General features: G+C 36.8%; 2 protein-coding genes across 6 annotated transcripts in view; one reads left to right on the forward strand and one right to left on the reverse strand.

Moving 5' to 3' along the window:
- The first annotated feature begins 1181 nt into the window (after nucleotides 1-1181).
- On the forward strand, nucleotides 1182-7531 carry fam228a (family with sequence similarity 228 member A). 2 transcript variants are annotated; one of them, XM_049479027.1, is made up of 9 exons: nucleotides 1182-1295; nucleotides 1388-1456; nucleotides 1574-1705; nucleotides 2151-2228; nucleotides 3267-3461; nucleotides 4097-4177; nucleotides 5049-5136; nucleotides 5810-5876; nucleotides 7362-7531. In XM_049479027.1, exons 1-9 carry the CDS (start codon nucleotides 1209-1211, stop codon nucleotides 7447-7449), a joined length of 885 nt encoding a protein of 294 aa, XP_049334984.1. In that variant the 5' UTR covers nucleotides 1182-1208; the 3' UTR covers nucleotides 7450-7531. The 2 variants fall into 2 exon arrangements, with proteins under 2 accessions (XP_049334984.1, XP_022523425.2); XM_022667704.2 differs by lacking the exon at nucleotides 1574-1705.
- A 913-nt stretch (nucleotides 7532-8444) lies between these two features.
- The window catches only part of itsn2a (intersectin 2a), an 84335-nt gene continuing 69001 nt past the window's right edge, over nucleotides 8445-23778 (reverse strand). For all 4 annotated transcript variants that reach the window (XM_007260478.4, XM_022683287.2, XM_022683286.2 and 1 more), the window contains 11 exons: nucleotides 19658-19779; nucleotides 18906-19012; nucleotides 16195-16378; nucleotides 15921-16019; nucleotides 15612-15779; nucleotides 14201-14410; nucleotides 13916-14037; nucleotides 12827-12909; nucleotides 12621-12704; nucleotides 10600-10773; nucleotides 8445-9605 (listed from right to left, as the gene is read on the reverse strand). In XM_007260478.4, the coding sequence (XP_007260540.3) occupies nucleotides 9448-9605; nucleotides 10600-10773; nucleotides 12621-12704; nucleotides 12827-12909; nucleotides 13916-14037; nucleotides 14201-14410; nucleotides 15612-15779; nucleotides 15921-16019; nucleotides 16195-16378; nucleotides 18906-19012; nucleotides 19658-19779 (1511 nt within the window). In that variant the 3' untranslated portion in view covers nucleotides 8445-9447. The remainder of the gene's footprint in view (nucleotides 9606-10599; nucleotides 10774-12620; nucleotides 12705-12826; nucleotides 12910-13915; nucleotides 14038-14200; nucleotides 14411-15611; nucleotides 15780-15920; nucleotides 16020-16194; nucleotides 16379-18905; nucleotides 19013-19657; nucleotides 19780-23778) is intronic.

Below are 23778 nucleotides of genomic sequence, written 5' to 3' on the forward strand. Positions count from 1 at the left end.
TAAAAATATTTTCAATTGTTTGTTCTTTTTTTGTGTATATATTTTTATTCGAATCAAAATCCCAGTTTATTTGATGTCCTTTATATTTTTTCACAAATTCAGAAAATATTCATTTATTGTACATTTGTGTTAAAAGAGTGGATGAGGGATTTTGTAGAACCCTCGTTATTTAGTTTATTTATTATTTATTATTTATTTATTTTTACAGTAAGAGTAGCAGAAATACAGACAGAGCTGATGAACACATAAACACAGTTCACTAATATTTACAGCAGGTGGCGCTGAAACAAAACAAAACTTGCTGTGGTTGAGACGGTGCCAGTGTAACCGGTCGGGGCACACTGATGTGGGACAGAAACTGCACATGTGCAGCACAAAGGACCGAGGTAACCGGTCGGGACAGAACTGCGCATGTGCAGCAGAGAGGGCAGAGGAGTAAGGTTAATTGTGAGAGTGAGTTAACTGGTAATAGAGAACATAATAAATTATTTTATTTATAAAGAGCTGCTGTTTATATACGTAAGTTATATATAGGCACACATCTGTAATGTTACTCTTTCATACAGAGCAGACCTGTGCGTTCACATGTCCCTTTCTAAACACAGCCCTTCACATATCCTCCTCAAAACCTGAACCAGACAGAACTTGTTAAAACCCCAAAACTGTGCTTAAAACAGTAAATACGGTTGAAAACTACAGGCCAAAAAACATAGTACTTTATATCAAATCAATATGATGCTGGTCTTTACTGCAAACACAAATATTTTGTTCTCAACTGTTTTCATAAAATTAATGAGCTCATGTTTGATAAGTGCCAACTAGCTAGGTTAGCTAGTTAACTTAGATAACATAGCTAACAAGTTATCAATAAAATGCCACACTGACATAATCTATATTTTAACAAATAAAAAGATAAAAGTCTAATGTTTCACTTTATGAGCTTGATATAAACCTATTTAGCCTATTTCTATATGTTTAGACTAGACATTATTACTGTATTTCCTGCATTCTGTCAGGGAGGTCTGAATATAATAAGGATATATGATTTTCTAAACTTATAAAACTTATATTTTGCTTTCTTAATATTAAACATAGTAAATCCAGCAAAAATATATATTTTCTGCAGATGACAGAAAATAGTAGTATTTTTGTGTTTGTGTCTTTAATGTTTTCAGGAGAGCTGGCTGCTGGAATGTGACACTCGCTACATGAGACGGTTCAAGACAGCGACACCTAAGACTACTTCAAATAAACCAGTTACTCAACCTGTGCAGGACAGGTGGACCACACAACAGGTGAGGAATCTATGGGGTAAGACAACACATTTTACTAAGACAAACGTAAGACAAATGCTTTTACTGTCCTCTGCCCAACATTTATGTTGCAGGTTTGCTGTTTAAACGTGGGTGTGAAATTTATTCACAAACCGATCCAACCTCCTGTGCTCCAGACCATGGTGAGAAACACCTTCCTATTAAATTCCTATATGTTTTATAATCTGTTGTAATAAAAAAAGAGCTGTACACTTCTGTATCATGTGACCTCTGTACTTTTTTTTGTTGGCACCTGGAAGTTTTCAATGTCAGTGGCTGGATCAGACAGAAGATACTCTAATATTAGGAGTGCAACCAGAGCTGTTACACATTTAAAAACAGCAGCTGACCTGAGGCGAACACACATTCCCTGCACAGTAAAAAAACTGCAGGTATCAAACCTACACACATACATACATACATTTCACATGCAAATAAATTCACTTGCACTGGATGTGCTACTGCAGTTTCCATCATTTTTTCATTCAACCCACAACCTTTTTTCGGCACAACTACCCTCACCTAGAAGCAAGGTGTGACAGGGACAGATAGAATCCCATATAGTCCCATGTCTTTTAGACTGTTTCATTGGAGCTAATGGACAATTCTAACCAGATGCCACCAGTCGCAGTCATTAGCACCCACTGTGCTGTCCACTGTGATTGGAAATGCCTTTTATGACATATTAACAATACACATATATGGAGCAATGTTAAATGGTGACCCAACTTTGCAAATAAAATGTTTATTCACTTGACACTTCTGTCCCATGGCCTTTGGCATTACAATTTGCATATAGATGTAAATATCAACAGAATAATGTGCTTTGTCTTACAGGAGCAGTTTTTCTCAGAACAACGGGAAGCTGACCTAATTACCCAGCCGCTTCTGGACACAGAGAATGGATTCATTAAGGTGTGTGAGAGTGTGTGTATTTAGTATTATAAGACACAATTGTATCATTAAACTCACATTAATGACTGTTCCCCCGTTAAAGTTAAGTACTTGTAGTTTTTTTTGTTGTTAATATAATTAATAATGAAATAGTCCAACTGCAAACCCAAATCAACGCTTGTCAGGTTTTTCATCTTAAGTCAATTGGCAATGTTAGGTGGGAGCAGGAACGAGACGTGGAGAGCAGACGGAAGTGCGAGTTTTTATTGAAGCTTGAATAATAAACAAAAACTAAGACAAAAGAAACTGAGAACATTAAATATCACGGGACCTAACTGACGGTAGACGTACAACCACAGACAGGGAAAACAGGGGACTACGCACTATACACAGTTATACAAACGGACAAGGAAAGGAAACACCTGGAAACAGGGCCTAGCTACAAATGAGCAGGTGAGCAACAGGGGAGGAGACACAGGATACCCACAGTGCACGTGCAGAGACAGGGACAGTCCATAGAGACGCAAAACCGGATGAAAACCTGACCGCCAATGTAATTTCTGACACTGTATAATTCAATTTTTGGCAAATCTGGATCAATCTACAATGATTTTTGATAGTCTAGACAAGCAGTAACCACGTCAAATCAGATTTTGCAAAGAGATGAATCCCAGTTGAATATCATTTTTTTTTATCATGGGGACTGTCATTTCTACAGATCTGCTTTGAGAAACAAGTCTGATTTGCTTGCAGTCTGAGGAGCATGGCCTATTATTTATAAACATAAGCCAAAGTCTTAAAATGTAGAATATTCAATCTTTACTGTATTCAAGCTTACAGATAACATTATATTCTACAGGATCAGAAACCACATACTCATGTCTGTTATACTGAACATTTCTATATGGTTTTAGGTGATTTTTTAATGCATGCAGTTAGCTACATTACTGTCATAGCTTCAGGGTAAAACTAAAGAAGCAAACTTTAGACTGTGCTGTGTTTAGTGTTACATGCAAAAACTGATCCAGGATCCAGCATCTGTTCTGTTTGTATGCACAGGACTTGGAGCTCTACCTGGATCACAGGGACAAACTTGCTCTGAGGAAGTGTGGGCTTCTGCATAAGCAGTGGACAGACTGTGTGTGGCAACCAATACAGCAAAGCATCAAGCGGCGCTTTACACATGCCAGTTTTAAGGGAGCAAAGCCAATAAGGATGATGATGACACACTATATTGACTACTGCAACACAAAGGTGATTCTGCAACACTTGAGACACAAACTACAACATTCAACACACATTCACATCACCATAAAGGGTGCCATCACACATTTGTCCCAAATTCTCGTGGTCCAATCACATTGTCCGAGTGGCAGGAAACTCTGGAGGTCATCTGGCATTAATAGAAATGCAGTTACATTTCTACCCACTGTTTTACCATTTAAATAATTTTACAATAGAGTTTCTTTGATTTTACTACATTATAAAACATTTGGCTATAATCAAGAGTAAGATATATGATCACAAGCCATTAAACCAAGCTGAACTGCTTGAATTTCTGCACCAGGAGTGGCATAAATTTATCCAAAAGGAGCGTGTAAGACTGGTGGAGGAGAACATACAAAGATGCATTAAACTGTGATTAAAAACCAGGGTTATTCCACCAAATATTGATTTCTGACTATGAATATGAATATATATATTTTTTGCATTATTAAAGGTCTGAAAGCTCTGTATCTTTATTGCTGTTTCAGTAATTTCTCATTTTCTGCAAATAAATGCTCTAAATGACAATATTTCTATTTGGAATTTAGGAAAAATATGTTGTGTCAGTATGTTAGTATGAAGCCCTGTTTGTTACAAGCCAACATCAACAACATGTATTGCAGGGGTTTGTGTCTTTGGAGAGCTATGATTCTCGGGAGTATGACCCTTTCCTGCTCCGGATCTGCAAGCCCAACTCTTATCAGGTGAGTCAAAAATAAGATGCAATTCACATTAGTACATTTTACATGTTAAAATGTTTCTCTCCTCCCTAAATCTGGAGGAGCTTTGAAGGATGTGATTGGAGATAAACCACACCTTCACACTCTTATTCTTAATTGTTTTATTAACAATTAAGAATAAGAGTGTGAAGGTATACCACATTAACTTGGCACTGGTTTATAGTAACCATGGCTCTTGTAGTGTGTGCTTTTTGTAAATACTTTTCAGTAGAGATTATGTAATTTAAGATAGAATATTATAACCACTTCCTTGCTTTTACACTCACTCTCTAAGTTCTTGTGAGCACTGATGTAAAACTAGAGAATAGTCAACATTATTTGTGCAGCAAATTTGTGGTCCTGATTCTTAAAAAACAGGGTGAGAGAAAGGTTAAGAAACAGAAGACTGTAATAATAAAACTACAGCAGGGTTCCCTGCTGTGTAATTAAGCTTAAATTATCTTAAATTTACTGTAAATTTGCTGTAGGTATTACATTTTGTCAGATGGTGCATTTAATGTCGGTGGGAAAACAAAGTGGCCCACTGTGGACATCTAATCCGGGGAGAGAGCTAAGTTAGCAGAGAACTAGCTAACATTAGCGGCGAGTTCGCTAACATATTAATTTATGAAATTATGACTACATTTTTGGGACTTAATTTATATTTATTGAGGTTTTAAAAAGGTCTTAAAAAGCACTAAATTTGGCTTTTAAAATGGTGCAAGAACCCTGTACAGAATGCCTACTCCTATATGCTCAGTCATATTTATTTATGACTTATGATTATTTATTTTATCGGTCAATACATAACTTTACTTAGTGACAATGTTATTAATTATATAAACATAAATCCCAGGTCAGCACCCCTTCCTTGAAGGATCCGCTGTGTCTCCAGTCACGTTCAAGAATGAGAGAAAACAGAGCAATCATTCGCTGTCAATCAGGTGACAAATATTCCTGTTGTACAGATCTTTTTAAACATTTCTGCATAAATGAGTGTGTGAGTCATTCAGAGTGGGGTTTGGTGGAGGGGTGTAAGAAATATCATTATTGTGTTGCAATATTTTGTTTTGAAATACTGTATTGATTTTCAAAAACACAACATCCTTTTTTGCATCGGTGTCAGACAGCGTTTCAGTTTGTGTTCAAATCCGGACCGCTAGATAGCAGTTTTTTATTCTGTCATTAGATCCCACTGTTCTGAAAAGTAAAGTCTTCTTTTATTATTCAAATTGTATACATGATGTGTATTATTAATAACCACAATATATTGTTTTGCTTTACAAGAATTAATAATAATTTAATAACATAATAACATATTGTATTGTGTATTCTTGCCAATACACAGTCATAGTTTGGTGTAAAATGGTTAATTGTAAAGAAAATTACACTTAAGTGTTCCTCACACTGGAGGTGAGAGGAACTAGGTTTCACCATAACCACACCACTAATATATCCACTTTATTTACTATCTAAACCCACTAGTTAACATTCATGTGTCTTCTAGGGTTTCACACCACACCCACTCTAAATGACTCTTCATACCATTTGAGCAAGAAATTAATAATGTTTATTTATTAATGTTTGTTTGTTTGACCTTTGCTCTCTGCATGATAGGGTGTGTGAATGACCATCAACAGAAGGAAGAGGCCAGAGTAAAGAACTTCCTGCCAAGAACCATCAGGTAAGAAGAAAAAAATAACAATAAACATAATGGAAGATGTAGGCTATTTATATGAAACACCTTGCAAAATGTAGGCTCACAGTTTTAGTGTGTAGCCATGTTCCACATTATTGCCTCCTACTCCTTTTTGGAAAGGGACCAGCAGAGGTTGCAAGTAATAAGTACTACCTTACTGAACTGAAAGGGTCTGTACCTTACTTGAGTGTACAAATCTGTACACATTTTCATAAGCAGACTTGTAAATAGTAAGGTGAATTTGAAAGACAGTAGAATTAAAGTAAAACGTAACCAAAAATGGAAAAAGTTCAGTAAATATCCACAAAAAATTAAATTGAACATCACAGTAGTCTTAGAATTAGTTCCAAATATTGTATATAAAATTGGATCATTAGTCCAGAATCTCATATCGAATTATGAACAAAGTGCATTGTTACACCCCTACTGTTTTATAATTAAGCAGTTTTTAATCAGGCAGCTACTTGTGCATGCTTTTGTTAGTGAAGCTGCTGCGTATCATGTGAATCAGCATTTCTCCATTTCAAGTTTTCTGGTTAACTTTATGATCAGAAAACTGTATTAACTGTGCTGAATTACAGACATGTATAAAGCATTGGAGACCCGAACTTTGGGCATTTTCACACCAGCACTATTTGGTCTGGTTAAAGTGAACTCTGGTCCGTTTGTGAGTGCACGATGTGGTTTCCTATGTGTACATCTGCGCTGCACGTCCAAACACTGTGTTTGAAAACGTAGCAGTTCAACGTTCAGTGTTAAAGCACAGATATACGCGCTGGAATCTTCTCGCTATATTTACTTTTTTCGTATATTTAAATTTACTCCCGTGCCAGACAGCTTTGACCAATCAGAGGACACATTCTGCTCGCTTAGTTTATTGGTTCGCATTTTGGTGAATTTAGGTTTATGCCTGTGTGAAACCAAACCAAACCAAACAAAGGGAGAAAACTAAATGAACTCATCAACTGATTTGAACCAGAGAAACCAACTATAGGTGTGAAAACGCCCTAAAAGTACAAGTGCTCAAAAAAGTGACTTGAGTAGAAGTTGAAGTGTTCTTTAAGTTCCACAATTCTCCAAAGTAGAAATACTACAGTATTCAACATTTTTGTACTTAAGTATTGCAGGTATTTTATTCTAATAAATAAAGTACTGAAAGTAAATACAGTGAGGTCTTCTTATAAAACTTATAAAAAAGATGACTTGATACCCTCAATGATGAGGAGTGCAGTATAAGAGATAAGAGATAGAATAAGAGATAGTCCCCCACCCAAAATATCCAGACCAGTGTGAAACTGATGACTGATAAAGGGTTATAAGGATAGTTAATACAAACAAAGTATCAACAGATGCGCTACAGTTTATAAATATGTGTTAACAATAGCAAGAAGATGTTATGAGCGAGGGTCTCTGCTAAAAGGCTCCATTGTGTGTACAATAGAATAGTTTCGTTTTTTTTGTGTTCTGCAGGAGTAGAGGCACTGTTTACCTGCCCACAGCAGAGGGGCGATGCTTCCAACGTGGATGCTGGTCTTCTGTTGTTTCTTCATTAATGTGATCACATGACATCCAGATCCATGTTAAGAAGTCAGTTTGTGAAACTTATTTTTTGTTGGTTAGATAAAAAATGAATTCATGCAGTATGTGTGTGTGTGTGTGTTCTTGGAAATGTACTGGTAAATATTCTGCTTGCACTGCTAAAAATCAGACATGCTCTACAGAACATCAGTTTAAAATCACAGGATTATATTTTTCATAACATCATTTTTAATGTTAATTTAGTATGTGATTATCTCCACACTAGCTACCTAAAATATTTTTAATGAGTACATTTAAAAGAGAAATTCATACATTGTTCACTCTGTACTAGAGAAACTTTGTGGTGAATTTATTCATCTAAAACCAGAGGTGTCAAGTAAAGAAATACAAATACTTTGTTACCTTAATTAAGTAAAAATTTTGGTTGTTTCTTTTTTTACTTCCACTCTTTATATTTTCACACAATTATCTTTACATTCTACTACTTATATTTTAAAAACAGCCTTGTTACTCCTCTTTCATTTCAGTTTGTTTTCATTCCGGCTTCTCGTTGTTAAAAAAAAAAAAACTATTCAGATAAATCTCTCCATCCAGATACAGTGAATCTGATTATGGTTGGATGAGAAGTATATATCCCAACTACGCTTCTTTATTATATTTGCATTTTACTAAAATTCATTCATTTTTCAATGGGCATATATGCAGCTGAAACAGTGAGTGTAGAGCATCCCAAAGTATTCAACATTAACATTTTAATATAACATTATAGTCGTTATGGATTTAGGACATCTGAACAAGAGTGTAAAATATGGCCCACACAATGTTTTTGTATGTACACAACTTTAATACATAAAGCCCCTGGTTCCTATCATTTCCACGGTAAAATAAATATAAGCTTGTGTATTAAAGTACAAATTACACAAAATTGAAGAAGCTAACAAATCCAAAATTCACCTTTATTTGAAAGTGTGTATACGGATTTCTAAATGATTACAGAGAAGAAAAGACCACACATTTTAATGTTCTCAAATGCTTTTATTTGAGAGTTTTTGAATTGTTCAGTCAGTGTGTTTTTTCTCCAAGCTCAGCTATTGTGTTGTACATAAATATAGCCGTAAGAAATAAAAATAACCTTTTATAAAGAGTAACTGGTAAACTGCGGAGAGTGAGAACAGAATGAGATTGAGATTCTAAATTAAGAACAGGATTAGGGTTCATAAACTCAGAAGCAGTGACTCTTGCCTCATAGTGGCTTAACATCTGAAAGTTGACTTGTTTCCACTCTGCCAGCAGATAAAATGCATACACCCTCCACACTTCACTTTTCTTATAGAGCTCATGCACCACACAGAAAATTCCATTATCAGACAAACAACATCCTGTCTTGTTTTAGAATAAAAAGGAAATGCCATTTAAAAATAGGTTCAATGTTTGGCAGTTAAAAACAATAAAACAATCAATATAAAAAGTAATACAACAATACATTTTACTCTGTTCATTTATCAAATAAAATAGAACTCGAGAAACCACTTATAGGTTTCAGGCAAAAATATTCTTACCACGAATTTGCTGGACATCATGAATTAAGTTAAAAACAAAGAAAAAAGAGATTAGATTTTCTACAATGTTTCATTCAGCAATTGTTTAAACATGTCTCAGCAAATTAAAGTTTCAATGCTGTTTAAACGTTCATTCAAATTGACATTTAGCAAATAGAAAGCAAGGATACACTTGCTGATTTTCATATCATAACTGATAAAGGTAGAAGAACATGATACAGTTATTAAAACTTAACAAGCAACATAACAATGCTGCAGCTGTTCTGAGAGGAGTTTTCCACCCAATAATGCTCATTAACAATTTATCTTTGGCACGTTATCTTTGGCGCCATCTAGTGTAGCTAATGGAAATCTGCAGCTCAGCAGCAATAACTCATTGGATTTCAGTAGATCACTGGCTGAAATTGTCTGATCTGAGGGAGTTTTAGGTCTGAGGAGGAATGGGTGAAGGTCAGAGGTCAGAGGAGAGGCCCCTGCTCATAAAGCTGCAGGTCGAGGCGGACTCTGACCTCACCAGTGGGAACCTCGTGGAGCAGCAGCCTCCGAGTCAGCGGCCCTTTCCCCTCCTGATCCTTCTTTATGGTCGCAACGGGAACCTCTGTACGACCCAGAAAGTCTGAAAATAAAACAAGTATTTAAGCGTAATTAACAGAAGTGCATAAAAGTCAGGACAGCACATTTAGTTTTGATTCTGATTAAAAACACACACTATTACAAACCATTTGCTCAACTTTGATCAAAAGTTAGTTCTGCGGTGGATTCTGTGCTCTAAAATATCATCAAATAAGCAATAGAAAGTCCAGAGGGCTGCTCAAAACATCAGTACTAACAGCACCAGACCCAACTCTGCAGAACAACCACAGTTCTTACATCACTTCCTGTGTGCAATACATTTAACTGTCCCCAGAGTACATTAAGAATAAAAAAAAATGTGGAGATTAAACAACAGTAAATAGAGAAACGTTTCCACATTTTGTTACCTTACAACCACAAACTGAAATGTAATTTTTTTTAGATTTTAAGTGGTAGACAAACACAAAGTACTGCATAAGTGTGAAGTGGAACAAAAATTAAACATGGTTTTCAATTTTTTTGATCAAATAAAAATTTTAATAAAAAGTGTGAAGTGCTGAAGTATTTAGCCTTCAATGCTTAGTAGAGCCACCATTTGCTGCAATTACGACTGTAAGTGGTTTGGGGTTTGTCTCTACCAGCTTTGCGCATTTACTTATGATAGTTGTCCTGTCCTACTTTTTCTTTTTCTTTATATTTTTTCCTATTTCTCACCCTAATTTTTAGTCATATTTTTAGTCAATCTTCCTGAAGGTAAGGCCAACTTTGTGCTTTTTGGCAGAGTTATTATTTTGTATATTCTATTACAAAGGGTTATTTACATCTGTCTGTCTTTTATTGTATATTTTACTCCATACCTTTTAACACTTTTAAAGAAAAAAACCCTGGGATCAACTGAACATCTGGAATCTGCACATTCCTGAAAGTAACTCGATGTGATAAAATGAAATTGCCCGTCACAAATAATGATCCTGTTATATCTTAACCATAGTAGCTAATGTCTAGGGGTTAAATAGTTTTGCATGCTGGGTACTTGCCATCAGGAGAGAACTGGTCCCTCTCAAAGATGGTGATGCACAGGACGTCCTGGTACAGATCTTTAATGAAGAACTGGCAGTTGAAGTTCCACTTGGGGTTAACGGTGTCGTTCTGAGGCCGAGACGTGTAGCACTGAGCTCCCATAGACAGCTCACAGTACGGGTTACTCTTACCTGCAACACACAAACATACACACGAGTTAATTTATCTACCATCATTTTGTAAATTAAGGCAATTAAAAAGAGGTTATACTGTTTTAATTTGAAGGAACTATCTCTAATGTGCATCAAGACCATTAGTAAGGTCATGATGTTAGATGATCATCACCCCACCTCATTACCAACTCATTACAAAAGTACAGGATGTAGCTGTATAGGAACTGCTCCACAGTTCAATTTTGAGAGGCTTTTAAAGGATAGGCTAGTCTAGTCTACATCCGGCATTAGTCATGGTGCCAGTAGGTCCATGTTATTCTGCTTCAGAGAGTCCTATTCTATTGATAATACTTCTCTACTACAGGGACAAGACAATTTCCACTAAGAATAAGATATATAGTGTCTATTACTGTAATATTTTAAATGTTTCCTCATTCAAAAAAAGACGTTCCAGTAGTTTAAAGTAAAGCAATCATTGCTGTTGTTTGTTTTACAGCTATTGCTGAGTGGGATGACATGTATATGATCAGAAAAATGGGTGTTGCAAACAAATATAATGCAGTTAAACACGTTTTAGTCGTCAGGCTTTTCTGATAAAAGTGTTGTACAAACCTGTTATAAAAAAAAAACCCTACTTATTCAGTGGCTCAGAGTAGCCATCAGTGAGTAACTGTGAGCAAAATGTTTTATTAAGGTATAAAGACCACATTATAATGTCTTTAACGTTGACTGCACATTGTTGCCGCCACAAAAAAAAAGTCTTCATTGTTGTTTTTTTTACTGTTTGACAGCAATTGAACATTTCTGTTATTCTTCATATTAAATGATGAATAAATACATAGACATATTGCAAAAATGTTACAAAGTTTTGAAAAGTTAAAAGTTAAACCTGCAGTCCTTCAGATTTTTGCTTTTTAATGATAAACAGTAGCATTCCCCAGTAAATAAGGGAAAAAAGCATTAATATGCTTTTGCTGCCATTGCTGCAAATCCAAAGTATTCATTTTAAAAACAGCATGTAGGTCTTTTCAGGAATTGTTCTGTCTGTCTTTATGATAGCTTTTGTTTGTTTTTTACATTTTTTTATTTGTATTTTTTCTATTTCTATTTCCCAATTTACGCCTCTTTTCGAACTTTTCCTAAGTAGCATCACAGTGCGCTCGGAGGAAAGCGCAGAAACTTGGTTCCGATACATCAGCTCGCAGGCACCTCATGCTGCAAGGCCAATTGCGCTCTCTCCGAAAGTTGATGGCAAGCTACATGAACAGGATTCGAACCGGCGATCTCCTGATTACAGTGGCAACGCTTAGCCCGCTGGAACACTTGGAGCCCCAGTCTTTATGATAGCTTTTGATAGCTACCTGATCAATGGCAGCACTGCTAACTGCACTGATACAAGAGCTACTGTGATGGTAGACATATCGGAACAGCAAACTCAGTCTTCATCTGCTTATTCACATTTATTAAACCAAAGAAACTCAAAGAATTGGAACTGAAGAGAGCTGGTGAACTAAAAGTAGCGAGCTCTTCAGTAAAATCATCAGATTCATTTGCGATCAGCCTACAAAGCATGTTTTAAAAGATCTTTTCCACATTTACACATTGTCATTATAAACTTATGGACTGTCTTTTTATAAAGATTTTTTTCCACTGCAAATTTGCCATTTAAAACAATTCCAGGTTTTTGCATGAAACCAATAGGTTATTATTTAATGAGAAGGAGTAGGTAAATAATGAGTATTATTTAATGAGTAGGTTATTATTTAATGAGTTATTATTTAATGAGTATTATTTAATGAGTACTCATTTTATGAGTATATATATATATATGTATGATTCATAGTTAATAGTTTAATTATTCTTACCATTAGGCTTGCAGGGCTTCAGCTCCACAGCCTCCTGAACTGTTACCAACAATCTTCCAATACCGCTGGTCTTCTGAGAGCGAGCTGTGAGAGACATTAAAAACCACAACCAAAAATGAACCATTCAGTCTAAACACTGCATACATATACACTGAGAATTACAGAGCACAGAGTGACTGGAGATTTCAGGAATTCTCCATCCTTACCTTGGTACGCCTTCTCTCTCTTCAGCTTCTCTGTCTCTATGAAGTGTTCTGAGGCTGCTTTGATCCTCTGGACCCATGTCGTCCTGATCAACCAGAACAGAGGACCACAATGGAAATAAGCCTTCGTGCTTCATTGTGTTTTAATCCTCAATGATTTGAAGTGCGTAATGTCTGTTGTCTTTGTATGTACTTTTTGAATCATTAAATAAATTCAATTAATCAATAGAGAACAATACAATGTTCAGATTTCACTGAAGCTCAAGCTCAACTGATGGCATCTCAGCCAGATGGCAGTACCAACCCATGCGCAGGGCAATAGGTTAAGATTCCATTCCAATGCATTTGGCAACTCAAAATTAAAATAAATATATTATGATAACAATTAAATATTCAAAAATATAGACCAAAATATGGACCTTTGTACCTTTGAAATTCCACAACACTAGTATTAAGACAAAAAATACAATTAAGATGCAAAAAAATAATCACAAAACTAAATAAAATAATCAGATGCCTACAAATTCTAACCGCTACTGTTTGTACAGCACAAATCAAAATTTGGACACACCCCTTCTCATTTAATTATTTTTTTATTGTTCTTCATTTTTTATTTTGTACATTGTAGATTAATATCAGGGCCATCATAGGATATAATATGAAGAAACACACATTTTTTTAAGTAAACAAAAAAGTTTTGAACAAGTCAAAATATGTTTAATACTTTAGATTCTTCAAAGTAGCACTTTTGCTCTTATGCCAGCTTTTTCCACACTTAGCATTCATTCTATCAGTCGCTTCATGAAGTAGAACCTGGAAGGGTTCTCCAACTCTCCTAAAACAGTTCTAGAGGTGCTGAGCTCTTATTAATTGCTTTTCCTTTCCTTGCTTGTCCCAAACCACCTGGGTTGGGTTTTTATGTTCGGTGTTTGTGAAGGTCAAGCACGTTCTGCATATGTGTTCCTTTGTAGTTATTAAGTATATAATATTAATCTAAAAAAACCTGAGAAATAATACAAATAAAGATCAAGTACTAATGAGAATGTGTGTCCAAACTTTTGACTGGTACTGTAAGTGTGTGTGTGTGTGTACCTCTCACTGATGCTGTCGGCTTTGAGTGTGTATACACGATCGATGTGAGAGATGTGAAAAATGGGGTCATCACTGGATGGGTCAGATGGCATTTTAACCAGCACTTCATTCAGAAACACAGGCTATTGAGAAAAAAGCCAAGAGAAGAGAGATTATACTTTTCATATATAATACATACTGCACAGGAACTCTATCGTTCTATGGTTAATTCAGCTGGAAAAAATGTAAAAGTGTTTCTACATATATATATATACAGTATATAAGGGAAGATCTCAGAAACTGTACCGTTTTGTACATTTTGTACATGGTGTTGGATTTGGGGCTGAAGAGTTTGTCGGTGCTGGAGGAGAACTGCTTGGCCGTGTAGGTGAGGAGGAGGAAGTCGCTGAAGAGGAAGGCCCACAGCTCCTTGCTGCTCTTGGTCTTCCACACTCGGCCGCTGTGGAGCAGTTTGCGGGGACCCAGGCAGTTGGTGAGAGAGTTAAAGACCAGGTGCTACACAGGCAAGAGTAAGAGGTTCAGTACACACAATATTTACAATTAAATATAATAAACACTGACTGACTGCGTATGGATACACCTCGCTCTACTTTGGAAGCAAAATATTCTCATTACTTAGATTTAAGGCCCTAAATCTTTATTTAGAAATGTGTAGTTAAATCTTTGTAAAGTGGCCTTGAGTATAAGAAAATACCCCCAAAATTTTACATTTTACATACTGAAAATATACAATGTAAAATGTGGTTGGAATATATATAAAGCACATGTTAAATGTTATATCTATTTTCAGTTTGTCAAACTTAGCACAATAACTGAAAGCATGTACATAGATGTTTAGGGGTGTCATATAGGTAATTTTTAAAAGGTAATGTATTCAACAATATCTGTAATTAAAAAAAAGAGTGCCTACGGCGTACATTAGCCTTCCATGATGACAAACATAAACCTACATAATCATTTACTTAGGCATATTCGCAAAGCTGCGTTAAGACGTCATTTGTACTAACAGGGTTTATTCACTTTTTAACCAATAAATTCCCCAAAAATATGACCTTTTCATGATTTTGCAGCACGTTTTCATGACCATACAATCTTTAAAACATCTGTACAAACGTTTTGCAGTTTGTGTCATTGTGTTTATTCCTTATATATTCCAGTATTTATCTCTCTGAACAAATTTAATTATAGTTAAAGCTAAAAATCCAGTCAGTTTAGGACTCACACAGACATCTAGATAATGCAAAGTGACCTGATAAATGTACCCAAACTAAATTAAAATATTTTTTTCAAACTAATACTAATACAGCTTTTAGCAGTCAATAAATGGAAACACTATGATTTATAGACTTCCAAAACTTTCTGGGTATTTTTCTTTTTCCAAACTAATTCAGGCCTGGAAATTGCCATCTTCAAATTCCATGGCTTTTTCAGTTTTTCCGTGACGGTACAAACCCTGACTGACTTTGTTGGAATTAACCTTTAAAAATGTTTAGATAAGCTTATGTCAGCTGTAAATAAACTAATATGTAGGCTTATGACTTTGTAAATTTTGCATCTTATTTTGAACGACCAACCAAGCAACTCATCACATCTTTACAGAACAGAGGGTGTTAAGGATATAATATATGTTATGTAAAGTATGCTTTATTAGTAATTATTACAGTGTAAATGTCCTTAATGGGCCACAAACTCTCACCTCAATTACTCCTTCACACTGCACGTGGTTCTGAATCCACTCCAGCCTGTCAGAGTTTTCCTTCTCTCTCACGCCCTCGTTCACCTGCGAGCACAGCTCCTCTGCTCTGTCCAGCGCCTCCCGCAGGTTAGCCTGATCTGCATGTCCTGCTGGAGTGTTCTCCAGAATCTGCAGTCACACACAGAAGAAAGTTTTAGGATTTTATTTACTTTTTTATTTCTAGTACTGTACTAAAATCACGGCCCAAATATGAAAAAATACAGTCATTTACAGCACGTTGTCTATATATATTCAGTGGAACTAAATTACGTTTCTGATGAGCAGAGGGTAGCGCGTGATCCTCTGCATGGGCTTCAGCAGGAAGCTGGACAGCGGCATTCCTTTACAACGGTAATTAGTGGCAATTTTCTACAGAAATAAAAATAGTGAAAAGCAATAATCAGATAATCATTAATCTAATCTACTTATTAACAATCTACATATACAGCAACATACAACAAACCTTAATGGCTGTAGTGGAAATGGTCTTCCAGCGCTAAAGTTTGTGTTGGCAGCTGTAAAGTATCAGCAGAACTTTATTTACCTTTAGGAAGAGTTTGAAGTCTGGAGATGCGTCAGTTTTCTGCTGCAGCAGCGCAGCGGCGTTGAGTTGACAGCTGCAGAAGCGGATGTAGGCCTGCATGTGCGCAAGCTCCGAGGAAAGAATATCACCAATCATCTGCACTGGCATCCTCTCACCTGCTGTCTTCTTACGCACACGCAAAGCTCTAAACACACATATATCGTAGTAAAATTCAAAGCTCTAGAGTAGCACAACATTCTAACAGCTGCTTATCAAGTGTGAGGAGATTATGTGACACATCATGTGATATGAGGAGTTCTAACCTACAGATGGGAAAAAAAAAAAACAGTAAAACAAATTTTGGTTTGGTTATTTAATAAAAACAGTCTGCAATCAGACCATCAGTGCAACAATGTACTGTATTTTTCGGACAAGAAGGCGCATCTAAATCCTTATTTTAGTTATTTATTTATTTTTAATTGACAGTGTGCCTTTTGTTTGGTTTTGTGGTACACAGTGCAATCTTTTGGAGACATACCATTTCTGCACTGTGCCTACAAGATCCAGAGGCTCCCAGTGGTGTAAAATGATCTTGCATTTGTCCTGTCTGGGCATCCGTACACTGATTGCCTCAGGAAAACATGGCGACACCTAGTGCTGTGTAATATGACGATAAACATCACCCTATTGTTTCTACAGTAATTTCATCAATTATTCATGCAAATATATTAAGTAGGCTACGATGAAATGTATTGGCATGGTCACTTTGCATAAACTCAAAAAAAGTTTCATAATGTGGTTTTGCGACATGGCGCTGCTTTTCGTTATTTGACATACACTTTAAAAAATGTTAATTAAGTTTATTTTGATAATTTATTATCAAATACCTGTATAATTAAAAAAATAGCTACTGCATCTACCTCATCTGTTTTCATTTAATACATATATATTGCTGCACTAAAAGGTAGTAATTCTCATTTGTGAAAGTTTAATGTCCTTTTAAAAAAAAGTTGGAAAAAAGTAAGCAGTGATATTATTTTGTCATATTTTTCAAAGAATAACTGAAAGCATACTCAAATGTGGTATATCATGAGATATATCGTTATTGTGATATATGGAAAAAATGGAAAAAATATATATATTGAAAAAATATATGGAAAAAATTTCATATCGTGATATATGATTTTTCCCATATCGCCCAGCACTAGCGACACCCTTTTTCATTTTGATGTAGGCATCCTTAGTAGTGTACAATGTTAAAATGTGAAACTGTGAAATTGCTGTCATGCTACAAAAATAGGGTGCTCGCTCCACACAGTTTTTTACGACAGATTTACAATATTATTAAAAATATTAAAATAATGTTTTATGACAGGATTTTTTGTACGAATAAATTTTAAGTATTTGTCTAAGGTGGGAGCTGGCGTGTTTAAGGATAGGAAGAGAAGGCCGGGTGAGTAATGCCACTATCTAAACTCCGGGCATGCTTGATAATGAAATCGCCCAATGTTTAACTTCTGAATTTGTTGAAAGGAATGAACTGAGAAGTAAGAGTTTTGTATTTTATGTCGTACAACTGAACAATGCTGAGAGTGACTGTTAATGAGTTGCGTAAAGTTTGACTTATCTGACTGTTTTGTTTCGCTTAATGTGCCTTTTAATCCTGTGTTCTTTATAATCCAGTAGAGGTGTGCCAAAAAATCGATTCACATAAGAATCTTGATTCTCATTTACTACGATTCAGAATCGATTTAAAATGTCCCAAAATCGATTCTGAGGGGCGGGTTTTAGACTGATTTTGGGCTGGGTATTTTTGTTGGACCTGGCAACCCTGGGGATAGCGCTTGTCCTTTCAAACGGAGATCTTCCAGACACACACAGAGCGTAGGTGTTTGAGAATCACCGGTAAGATGGCAGAACAAGCACTATATTACATTAGATTAACGTGTAGTTTCAATGTTTTACGGCAGAATGCTTCATAACAAGCATAAAAAAGATCGCTAGTAGTTAGTTTCAGTAACTGTTAGCTAGCTAACTAGCTAACTTTCCAGTTCCACCTTAAATAACGCTACAGGTGGCAGCGGGCTGCAGCATTTAAGGCGGAACGGAAAAATACAATAAGCTAATCAGAGCTAATTTCAGCTCCTCATCACAGAGGAATTAAGGAATGGACAATATGAATTAATTTCTCCACCTCCTGCCCCCTTTCTGAAGAAATACAACCACCTTAAATTAACTAGTTAATCAGCAGCTGCTCCTGAACTTTAGCGCTCCACTGCTATCATCACATCAGCCCAGCAGCGTCACCTACACACCACCGCTAGTAGCCTGGTAATAAAGCAGTGTTATTTATTATTTATTTATTGTTCATTAACGTCATTGTGATATCCCAGTGATTCCTCTGTCACTGAGGACCCACATTCCTGCACATTTTATTGTTTTTGTAACACATTACCTGCTCCAGGACCAGTGTATATTATGGAGGGTTTTTTTTCAATAAGATTCATAAGCCAGAAGCAGAAATTTTTATAATTCAAATCGTTTTGAATCAAAAATCGATTTTGAATCGAATCGTGGCCCCCAAAATCGGAATCGAATCGAATCGTGAGATAGTAAACGATTCCCACCCCTATAATCCAGTGCTCCTCATAATCCAGTGCAATTTATGTATGGAAACTGACTCGTTCATCAATAGTGCACCTTATAGTCAGTAATTATGTAATGCGACTTACTTGAGCAGTTTGGTGTTGCACATAATCAGCTCCCTCCAGTTGACAAAGATCACGCCCATCTCTGCCTCAGTTAACCGACCTGACTCAGTCATTGGCTTGTAGAAGACCTGCACATAAACACACACACACGCACAGAAACGCACATAGCAAAATCAGTCAATTATATGAATAGATAATTGTTTCACAACATAGAATTTCTCAGTTTTTACTATTTTGTAGTATAACAACACTTAGTCATAGACCAAATATCATTTCTCATTGTTTCACTTTTGATTTTAAATGCTGGGTTAAAATCATTCCCCAAAGAGATGGGACAACCCTTCAACAACCACATACATCATGTTTCTTGTTCCAATGATCATGCTCCAGCTTAAATGCAGCAGCGTCAGGTGCCAGAATGTTACTTTAACATCAATTAAGGTTGGAATGAGGAATCCACCTTTCTATAATTTTGTATAATTGTTATGAAGGAAAGGGCCATAATACATTAAAAGCCATGTCATCTGCTGGTGTTGGTCCACTGTGTTATATCAAGTCCCGGAAAATCTTACAGCACTTCATGCTTCTCTCTGCTGACAACTTTTATGGAGATGCAGATTTCATTTTCCAGCAGGACTTGGCACACTGCCCACACTGCCGAAAGTATTTTCTGAGACACTGATTTTTGGGTTTTCATTGGCTGTAAGCCATTATCATCAATAATAAAAGATATAAACACTTAAAATGTGTGTTTATGTGTGTGTTTGTTTTACCTCCAGCACCAGCTCCAGGTCCTGTAGATAGGTGTGTTCAGTGTGAATGAGTTCGTGGATGTAGCCCTGCCTCTTCCTCTCCTCTGAACTCATAGAATCCAAGCTCAGGAGGTCCGCACACCCTAAATACAAACACACACACCAACAAACACGTGCAGGCACACACATACAGATGAGCCTGGACGCATGTCTGCATGCACACACTGCATATTTGAGTACTAGACACAGGCACATGGTGTTGCTGTGGATGTGTGTACACTTCCAGGAAACTAAGAAACTAAGAAATACAGTATCTCTGATCAGAAGATGTGTTGTTAATTTTCTTTTTAATAATATAACCTTTTAGAAATACGAAAAAACATATAAATATGCTTTAACTTTTATATTACCAGGGATGCCATAACTTTGAATGTGATTGTACAGTTGTGGTCAAAAGTTTACATACACTTGTAAAAAAACAATGTTATGGCTGTCTTGAGTTTTGAATAAGTTCTACAACTCTTATTTTTCTGTGATAGAGTGATCGGAACACATACATGTTTGTCACAAAAAACAGTCATAAAATTTGGTTCTTTCATAAATTTATTATGGGTCTGCTGAAAATGTCACCAAATCTGCTGGGTCAAAAATATACATACAGCAACAAAATTTGTCAATTTTGGTGATGTAGCGAGTTGTGTCAATCAAATTAGCTTCATGTCATGGCCTCTTCACTTCTTGTAAGTGATTCTGACTGACTACAGCTGTTGACTTCTCATGAGCCCATTTAAATAGGGCTCATTTGACCCAGTGATTAGACTCAGCTACAAAAGCTACAATGGGAAAGTCAAAGGAACTCAGTGTGGATCTGAAAAAGCGAATTATTGACTTGAACAAGTCAGGGAAGTCACTTGGAGCCATTTCAAAGCAGCTACAGGTCCCAAGAGCAACTGTGCAGACAATTATACGCAAGTATAAAGTGCATGGAACAGTTGTGTCACTGCCACGATCAGGAAGAAAACGCAAGCTATCACATGCTGCCGAGAGGAGATTGGTCAGGATGGTCAAGAGTCAACCAAGAATCACCAAGAAGCAGGTCTGCAAGGATTTGGAAGCTGATGGAACACAGGTGTCAGTCTCCACAGTCAAGCGTGTTTTACATCGCCATGGACTGAGAGGCTGCCGTGCAAGAAAGAAGCCCTTGCTCCAGAAAAGGCACCTTAAGACTCGGCTGAAGTTTGCTGCTGATCACATGGACAAAGATAAAACCTTCTGGAGGAAAGTTCTCTGGTCAGACGAAACAAAAATTGAGCTGTTTGGCCACAACACCCAGCAATATGTTTGGAGGAGAAAAGGTGAGGCCTTTAATCCCAGGAACACCATGCCTACTGTCAAGCATGGTGGTGGTAGTATTATGCTCTGGGGATGTTTTGCTGCCAGTGGAACTGGTTCTTTGCAGAAAGTAAATGGGATAATGAAGAAGGAGGATTACCTCCAAATTCTGCAGGAAAACTTAAAACCATCAGCCCGAAGGTTGGGTCTTGGGCGCAGTTGGGTGTTCCAACAAGACAATGACCCAAAACATACATCAAAAGTGGTAAAGGAATGGCTAAACCAGGCTAGAATTAAGGTTTTAGAATGGCCTTCCCAAAGTCCTGACTTAAACCCCATTGAGAACATGTGGACAGTGCTAAAGAAACGGGTTCATGCAAGAAAACCATCACATTTAGCTGAACTGCACCAATTCTGTCAAGAAGAGTGGTCAAACATTCGACCTGAAGCTTGCCAGGAGCTTGTGGATGGCTACCAAAAGCGCCTAGTTGCCGTGAAAATGGCCAAGGGACATGTAACCAAATACTAATGTTGCTGTATGTATATTTTTGACCCAGCAGATTTGGTGACATTTTCAGCAGACCCATAATAAATTTATGAAAGAACCAAATTTTATGACTGTTTTTTGTGACAAACATGTATGTGTTCCGATCACTCTATCACAGAAAAATAAGAGTTGTAGAACTTATTGAAAACTCAAGACAGCCATAACATTATGTTTTTTTACAAGTGTATGTAAACTTTTGACCACAACTGTACCTACTTTGTTGGTGCATGAGCCTGACTATTATAATGTTTTGTGATGTTTCAGTTCATTAAAAAAATATATACTGTCTATTAGAATGTACTTTTAACCCAATTTTATATTACTGGAAAAGGAGCTGCCTGGGAGTCAGAAAGTGGTCAAACGCTCCATCCATAAACAGCTGTGGCCATGCAAAAGATGCCTTTTTGACCTGTGGTGGCCATCTATCTATGTGATTTCATTGGCTGTAGGAAGTTACTACTCTTGACTCAGAGTCGCAGACTGGATCAGATATTTAGCATGCCAAATGTTTGTTTGGCATTATCCACCCAGTAAGAGTGTCATCAGTAGTGGCCAATATTATCGGACAGCCAATATATCGATCCATTCACAGTTACTTATTTTTTTATTTACTCAACACAAATCCAACAGTGCAAGAATACGAGAATCAGAGAACAGTCAAAATACAGTAGCACATCTACTCTATACGGTAGGTGGCCAGTAAGTGTGGGTACAAGACGGGTGCTTCTAATAAAGTGGTCAATGGGTGGAGACACAATGTTGGTGTTTCAATTAAAATGGCAATTTAGTGGAAGCAGAAGCTAGGTGTTTCCAATAAAGTGGCCAGTAATTGAAAATAAAATGTAGGTGTTCCTAATAAAGTGGCCAGTGAGTGGAGACCCAATGTTAGTGTTTCCAATAAAATGGCAATTTAGTGGAAGCATAAGTTAAGTGTTTCCCATAAAGTGGCCAGTGAATGAAAGTAAAAGGTAGGTGTTTCTAATAAACTGGCCAGCGAATGAAAGTAAAAGGTAGGAGTTTCTGATAAAGTGGCCAGTGAGAAGAGACCCAATGTTAGTGTTTCCAATAAAATGGCTATTTAGTGGAAGCATAAGTTAAGAGTTTCCCATAAAGTGGCCACTGAATAAAAGTAAAATTGTAGGTGTTTCTAATAAACTGGCCAGCGAATGAAAGTAAAAGGTAGGTGTTTCTAATAAAGTGGCCAGTGAGAAGAGACCCAATGTTAGTGTTTCCAATAAAATGGCAAATTAGTGGAAGCATAAGTTAAGAGTTTCCCATAAAGTGGCCAGTGAATGAAAGTATAATTGTAGGTGTTCCTAATAAAGTGACCAGTCAAAAAACATGGACACACACATGCGGCCACATTTTATTTGCAAACAACACTGAGCACAGCGTGTCTGTCTGAGTTTAGTTTAGAGGAAAAGCACAGTGGCACAAGAGTCTCAGTGTTAAAAACTTTATTTCTTTATTCCTCTTCAAGCACTCAGTGTTCCACAGCAAAATCTCCATTAGAAAAACACTGCAAAGCCGGAGTGGAACGTCTGTTAGAACACGTGAACTGTTAGAACACTGGTGTGGCTGTTAGCTGGTTGCATAGCGACTGCTCAAGTGCATCAGGTGTGTTAGTGTGAGTGTGTGTGTTCTGCTACATTTCAACAGGAAGAAGCCCACTAACAAACCCCGTGTTTCTCAGCTCTGGTCCTGTCCTGCACATTTTAGAGGTTTCCCTTCTTTAACACACCCACACACTGCACCCCGGAAAGAGCTTGTTAATGAGCTGAGTACTTGAATCAGGTGTGTTGGGAGCAGCAAAGGCACTAAAATGTGCAGAGCGGTGGGCTACCAGGATCAGGACTGAGAAACACTGGGAAAGGCTGAAGGATGGAGTGTATGCTGGTATAGTGTAAGAACATGTACACACACACACAAACCTTACACACTTAAACACGCACACATCTACATGTAGACTCACCTGAGCACACAGACAAAAGCATATCTGTCTACATGCACACACACACACACACACACACCAATAATCCTGTACACACTTACAGTACTGTGTAAATGTAGGAAAGCCCTTTTCATTAGGTAGTAAGTGCATCATTTTTCAGCATCAGTAAAAAAAATAGAAACTACTATTAAACAGAAAATGACAGCAAAGCATTAGCAGCAACCTCTTTTATCAAATTATCAGTTTAATGTTTAGTATGAGACACTTTCAGTGTTTTTGTATGAAGTTTTTACAGCCTTCCATACTCCTCCC

Source organism: Astyanax mexicanus, chromosome 1 (genome assembly GCF_023375975.1).
Source record: "Astyanax mexicanus isolate ESR-SI-001 chromosome 1, AstMex3_surface, whole genome shotgun sequence".
Taxonomy (NCBI): domain Eukaryota; kingdom Metazoa; phylum Chordata; class Actinopteri; order Characiformes; family Acestrorhamphidae; genus Astyanax; species Astyanax mexicanus.

Excerpts from the sequence above, each read along its gene's own strand:
- fam228a (XM_049479027.1), top strand. The coding sequence starts at position 1,209 with ATGAGACGGTTCAAGACAGCGACACCTAAGACTACTTCAAATAAACCA. Across the intron at positions 1,706-2,150 it reads GCACAGTAAAAAAACTGCAG|GAGCAGTTTTTCTCAGAACA; the intron begins GTATCAAACCTA and ends TTTGTCTTACAG. Across the intron at positions 4,178-5,048 it reads GCAAGCCCAACTCTTATCAG|GTCAGCACCCCTTCCTTGAA; the intron begins GTGAGTCAAAAA and ends CATAAATCCCAG.